The sequence below is a fragment of the Nyctibius grandis genome, unplaced genomic scaffold, assembly GCF_013368605.1.
Source record: "Nyctibius grandis isolate bNycGra1 unplaced genomic scaffold, bNycGra1.pri scaffold_94_arrow_ctg1, whole genome shotgun sequence".
NCBI classification, from domain to species: domain Eukaryota; kingdom Metazoa; phylum Chordata; class Aves; order Nyctibiiformes; family Nyctibiidae; genus Nyctibius; species Nyctibius grandis.
The window spans coordinates 76278-82974 of record NW_027167615.1 but is presented as its reverse complement, the minus strand read 5'-3'; the positions used below and the strand labels follow the sequence as shown (position 1 = coordinate 82974).

The 6697-nt window shown below is 50.8% G+C and overlaps 1 protein-coding gene across 1 annotated transcript; it reads right to left on the bottom strand.

Annotated features, from left to right (window-relative positions):
• Window positions 1–5137: 5137 nt before the first annotated feature.
• On the bottom strand, window positions 5138–6178 carry LOC137677552 (olfactory receptor 14A16-like). Its single transcript, XM_068424872.1, has one exon. The coding sequence runs from the start codon at window positions 6131–6133 to the stop codon at window positions 5138–5140; it is 996 nt and encodes a 331-aa protein (XP_068280973.1). The 5' UTR covers window positions 6134–6178.
• Between the last annotated feature and the right edge of the window lie 519 nt (window positions 6179–6697).

Here is a 6697-nt window from a genome sequence, read left to right as displayed (position 1 = left end):
ACTTCAGGTCATCAAGGGAGAGATGCAACATACAGATGGGCTCGTGACCGAGGGGTGGACTTAACTATGGACTCTATTGCACAGGTTATCCATGATTGTGAAACATGCGCCGCAATTAAGCAAGCCAAACGGTTAAAACCTCTGTGGTATGGGGGGCGGTGGTTGAAATATAAATATGGGGAGGCCTGGCAAATTGACTACATCACACTCCCTCAGACCCGCCAGGGTAAACGTTATGTACTTACCATGGTGGAGGCGACCACCGGATGGCTGGAAACATACTCTGTGCCCCATGCCACTGCCCGGAACACTATCCTGGGCCTCGAAAAGCAAATCTTGTGGCGACACGGCACACCAGAGAGAATTGAGTCGGACAATGGTACTCATTTCAAAAACAGTCTCATAGATAACTGGGCCAAAGAGCATGGCATCGAATGGGTATATCACATCCCCTATCATGCACCAGCCTCTGGGAAAGTTGAACGGTATAATGGGCTGTTAAAAACTACCCTGAAAGCAATGGGGGGTGGAACCTTTAAAAACTGGGATAAGCATTTGGCACAAGCTACCTGGCTAGTTAACACCAGAGGATCTATCAACCGAGCTGGCCCTGCTCAGTCAGATCTTTTACATACAATAGAAGGGGATAAAGTCCCTGTGGTGCATGAAAGGAATCTGTTGGGAAAAACTGTCTGGGTTCTTCCTGCTACGGGCAAAGGTAAACCCATTCATGGGATTGCTTTTGCTCAAGGACCTGGATGTACTTGGTGGGTGATGCTGCAGGATGGTGGAGTCCGATGTGTCCCTGAAGGTGATCTGATCTTGGGTGAGAATACTTAATTCTGAACTGCATGATGTTAATTGCTGCATAATAGTAACAGTGTTCATAAGTGTCTTTCAGGTTGAAGCAGTGGTGATGAGACCGGAGCTAGCTGCAAGTGGCGTCCAGTAACCTCCTCGAGACTGACATCTTTAACCTGCAACCCGTGGGCACGAACTGTGACAAAGCTCATATCATCTCTCCTACCCTGGGAGACTCCTAGCCAGATGGAAACCCACAATCCTGAACTAAATGAACTTGATGAACTTTTTTTTTGTATAGAGATGAATCATAAACTAATGTTATCTGTATATATTTTAAAATGAAAAGTTAGTGGTGATCTGAGTATGACGTGAATGGTATGGAATAAGGGGTGGAATGTCCTGGTTTGGCCTAAACCAGACCGATTTTCCTTTCAGTGATTTTTACTTTCAGCTAAGTCTCCTCTAAGTAACTGCATGTTTTTGCAGACAGTGTCTGCTTCCAGGACTGATAACGCTCGAAGTTTGTAGTTATCACTGAGGCACCGGTAGGGATGTTGTGCAGAAAGGCTCTTGCTGTACTTATTCTTGAGAGAAACCAAGGTCACTGCTGAATTCCTCATTGCTTACGAGTGAAGAGCCGAAGGGGGGTCGCAGCTGCAGTGGGAAGCAGACAGGGCAGGTGACCCAAAATTGACCAACGAGGGTATTCCATCCCATACACGTCATTCTCGGTATAAAGTGGGGGGATCACGAGGGTCTCGCTCTCTTTCTGCTATGGCCGGTGTCCAAGGAGGACTCCGTCTGTTTTCCTGCTGCCCCCGATCCCGATCCGTGCGTTCCTGAATCCAGCTCTCGACCATCGCTAGGCCCAGGCTGGGCCTTCCCGGAGCCTGCCCTGCAGTGCCGGTGGTGACGTGGCTGACTTCAGGGGAGCTCAATCTTGGTTTTGTATATATATTTGTATATATTTGATTATTTCTATTATTATTATTATTCTTTTTTTTTTTCATTATTATAGTTTATTAAAACTGTTTTAATTTTCCAACCCAGAAGTCTCTCTCCCTTTTCCCTTTCCCTTTCCCTCTGGGGGGAGGGGGAGGGGATAACAGAGGGCATCTGCCGCAGGTTTAATCGCCAGCCCAGCTTTAAACCGTGACAGAAAGATTCATCGACTCGTAGAATAACTCAGGTTTGAAGAAAGCCCTGAACATCATCTTGTCTCACTCTCCTGCTCAAGGCAGGGTGAACCAGATAAGGTTGTTCAAGGCCTCCACCCATCTTTGCATCATCCACAAAGCAGCTGAAAGTGCGCTCCGTCACATCATACAGGGGGATAATAAAGATGTTTAACAGTGTTGGCCCAAGTGCTGGTCACTGAGGGATGCCACTAGTAACTGGCTGCAAGGAGGACTTTGTATCCCTGATGACATTTGGGCTTGATAGTCCAGCCACCTTCCCACGCAGAGATCACTTCTTCAGCCCAGAAGCACCACTGTGCCTGTAAGGACACCACAGGACACCATGTCTAAGGCCTTTCAAAACTCCATGCACACAACATGCTTTCTTTCCCCTGCCCATTTTGGTTCAGCAATCCCTTTCTTGTCCTTCAGGTGCCTGGAAATGGCTGCAGGAGGACATGTCCCATCGCCTTCCCAGGGATGAAGGTAGGTTCACCAGCCTGTAATTTTCCCAATTCTTGCTCCCGCCCTTCTTGAAGATGGGTTGACATCTGCCTTTTCAAGGACCCCAGAACCTGTCTGATTGCTTTGGCACTTTTGAGAGCACAATCCAGAATCTCAGGCAAGGGTGACATAGCAGACAGGAGCACTTGCAATGAGCCTGTCCAAGGCAGCTGAGATGAATCTCAGTGGGCCTGTGGGGTTTGTTCCTGGAGTTACACATAGAAATATCAGGGTTCTCTCAGGCATCCACATCTGAGCTGGCCTCATGAACTCCATATGTACCCAGGGATGTTCAGAGACAGAGTCTGTCCCTTTTACACAAGGAGGCAGGAGTCATAGTGTCTCCCACAGAATCACAGAATCAACCAGGTTGGAAGAGACCTCAGGGATCATCGAGTCCAACCATTGCCCTGACACCACCCTGTCAACTAGATCATGGCACTAAGTGTCATGTCCAGTCTTGTCTTAAACACCTCCAGAGATGGTGACTCCACCACCTCCCTGGGCAGCCCATTCCAATGGCTAATAACCCTTTCTGAAAATAAATTCTTCCTAATGTCCAACCTGAACCTCCCCTGGCAAAGCTTGAGGCTGTGCCCTCTTGTCCTATCGCTGGTTGCCCGGGAGAAGAGGCCAACTCCCACTTCACTACAACCTCCCTTCAGGTAGTTGTAGACTGCAATAAGGTCACCTCTGAGCCTCCTCTTCTCCAGGCTAAACAACCCCAGCTCCCTCAGCCGTTCCTTGTAGGTCAGACCCTCCAGACCCTTCACCAGCTTGGTCGCCCTCCTCTGGACTCGCTCCAACACCTCAACATCTTTCTTGAAGTGCGGGGCCCAGAACTGAACACAGTACTCAAGATGCGGCCTCAGCAGTGCCGAGTACAGAGGGACGATCACTTCCCTAGACCAGCTGGCTACACTATTCCTAATAGAGGCCAGGATGCCATTGGCCTTCTTGGCCACCTGGGCACACTGCTGGCTCATGTTTAGCCGGCTGTCGATCAGCACCCCCAGGGCTCTTTCCGCCGGGCCGCTGTCTAACCACTCTTCCCCCAGCCTGTAGCGCTGCAGGGGGTTGTTGTGGCCCAAGTGTAAGACCCGGCATTTGTTCTTGTTGAACCTCATGCCGTTGGTCTCGGCCCATCTATCCAACCTGTCCAGATCCCTCTGTAGGGCCTTCCTACCCTCCAGCAGATCGACACTCCCACCCAGCTTGGTGTCATCTGCAAATTTACTGTTGTGCACTCAATCCCTACGTCTAGATCATCTATAAAGATATTGAACAGCACCGGCCCCAGAACTGAGCCCTGGGGAACACCGCTAGTGACCGGCCGCCAGCTGGACTTTACCCCATTCACCACCACTCTCTGGGCTCGGCCATCCAGCCAGTTTTTAACCCATTTAAGAGTCCACCCATCCAAGCGCCGGGCAGCCAGTTTGTCTAGGAGGATGCTGTGGGAGACAGTGTCGAATGCCTTACTGAAGTCTGCTGCTGCCAATCCCAGAGGATGGGAGACACCTCAGCCCTGTGGTGTATCCTCCTGCTCTGCACTCGTCTGGGATGCCCCACATCATGAGGAATGGACAGAGGGACCTTGGTTCAAGGAATCACATCCCAGTGCTGCATTCAGGTGGTTTCCCATGATACATTACTCTCAACGTGAAGTGACCTTGACACACTGTCTGTCCCACAGGCCTTCATGGAACCCAAAGGAAGACCTGTTTGTGTTCACTTGAGTTCATCTCACCTCACACACATGATGTGCGTGCTTACAGCTCATCTGTACAATGCAAACATGGACTTTCGATCTACTAATTTGGTGTCCTTCCATGAAGGGACAGAGAACCTAACCAAGCTTGGGTGAGAGGCCAGTGCTGGGAATCGTGGTTGAGGGGCTGGTCCATGATGATTGCCCTGGGGCAGCTTCCCTGCAGTGTTCAGCAATGATCGGCACAGACCAGACACAGCTCTGCTGGTCCCTCAGGTCTCTCACAGGAGGTCTGGCTGCGAGGACACTGCTGCGTGCCTCCATCCTGCACACCCACACTGTTTAGCCGTACACTGGTGTTTTCATCTGTAGGACACTTTCTCGGGCATGTTCTTGACAGAATCTTTGCAAGAAGACCTAAGCCTCCAGGCACTGCACTGAGGAGATCACCTTTCTTTATGGAAAGGCTGTTATGGAGGTCAGCTCTGTTACAGAGGTGCTCATTGCCTGTCCCTGTCTGGGGTCACAGGACTACTGTGCAGCGCAACTGTGACCAAGCTGCCGGTGCACTCAGGCCTTACACCAGCAGAAGGTATCAGAGAGTGTGGAAGTGGAAAGAGAACAGCTCTGGAAGACCAAGCACTGGTGATCCCTGGCAGTGCTGCCATGCTGAGTCTCTTTCCCTCTCCACCCATGCACACAGGAGCTGTCCCTGTAGCTCCAAAAAGGCCTGGAAGGAAGGATCTTGGGAAAGAAATAGTCACTACAGTGTCCTTTATTTTGTTTAAACACACAGAGAGCACAGCTCCTCATTTCCACAGCCACAAAAGAAAAACAGACAGTGAATTAGAAAGGGGATGACAACATTATCGCAAGTAAAAAACCACTTCACCACGAGAAAAAAAAAAAAAAAGACAGGCTGGGCCTGTAATAAGTTACATTATAACTGCTCTGCAGAAGATGATGGGCGTTTTATTGCTTCAGAAAAGCATCCGGTTATCAGTTTCCACAGGGCATCCTTGAGCTCTTGGTTCCTCAGGCTGTATATGAGGGGGTTCACTGCTGGAGGCACCACCGAGTACAGAACTGCCACCACCAGATCCAGCGATGGGGAGGACATGGAGGAGGGCTTCAGGCAGGCAAAAAATGAGGTGCTGGCAAACAGGGAGACCACAGTCAGGTGAGGGAGGCAGGTGGAAAAGGCTTTGTGCCGTCCCTGCTGAGAGGGGATCCTCAGCACAGCCCTGAAGATCTGCACATAGGACAGCACAATGAAAACAAAACACCCTGAAACTAAACTGGCACTAACCACAAGAAGCCCAGCTTCCCTGAGGTAGGAGTGTGAGCAGGAGAGCTTGAGGATCTGGGGGATTTCGCAGAAGAACTGGTCCAAGACATTTCCTTGGCAGAGGGGTAGTGAAAATGTATTGGCTGTGTGCAGCAGAGCAGTGAGAAGCCCACTGCCCCAGGCAGCTGCTGCCATGTGGACACAAGCTCTGCCACCCAGGAGGGTCCCGTAATGCAGGGGTTTGCAGATGGCAACGTAGCGGTCATAGGCCATGACGGTGAGAAGAGAATACTCTGCTGCCATCAAAAAGGAAAAGAAAAAGACCTGTGCAGCACATCCTGCATAGGAGATGTCTCCGCTGTCCCACAGGGAATTGACCATGGATTTGGGGAGAGTGGTGGAGATGGTGCCCAGGTCAAGGAGGGAGAGGTTGAGGAGGAAGAAGTACATGGGGGTGTGGAGGTGGTGGTTGCAGGCTACAACAGTGATGATGAGGCCATTGCCCAGGAGAGCAGCCAGGTAGATGCCCAGGAAGAGCCAGACGTGCAAGAGCTGCAGCTCCCGTGTGTCTATGAATGCCAGGAGAAGGAAGTGGGTGATGGAGCTGCTGTTGGACATTTGGTGCCTCTGGGCATGGGGACCTGTCATAGGAGAAAAAGAGAGTGACAAGATAGGGGAGACTTCTCTAAGCAAAATCAAAGCCATTTCCCACAGTCTCCCCCCCCCTGTAACACACACACATCCTTTTTATCTCTAGGAGACCTTCCTTCAGCTCTGTGGCTGGAGTCGTGGTTGGTGCTGGCTGAGTGTGCAATGAAGAGCAGGGCAGTTGCCCATGGGCTCTCGATCATCAGCCCCACTCTGCAGAAGTGGGTAGGGACAGGGACCGGTCCTGGTGGTCAACTTTGTCCTATGAAACTGCTCTTAACGGCCTGTCAGCATCTGCACCCCAGTGCTAAGGAACAGGGAGGGCAGAAGGCAGTTTAAGAGTTCTAGGTTTTTACAGCTCCCCCTCCATCTCACTTGAGGAGTATTCTTGGATTTCAGAAACCCTCAGCAGTTCTGCTGCACTTGTGGAGAACAGAGCGAGTCCTGCGAGGCAAGAGGATTGTGTGTGGCTTAGTACAGAGTGAGGGGAGATGGTCTGTCCCTCCATCAAGTTCCCAGTTTCTCTGGGCTTGCACCTTTCTGACGTGGAGGGTTATCACACTC

Excerpts from the sequence above, each read along its gene's own strand:
- LOC137677552 (XM_068424872.1), bottom strand. The coding sequence starts at position 6,133 with ATGACAGGTCCCCATGCCCAGAGGCACCAAATGTCCAACAGCAGCTCC.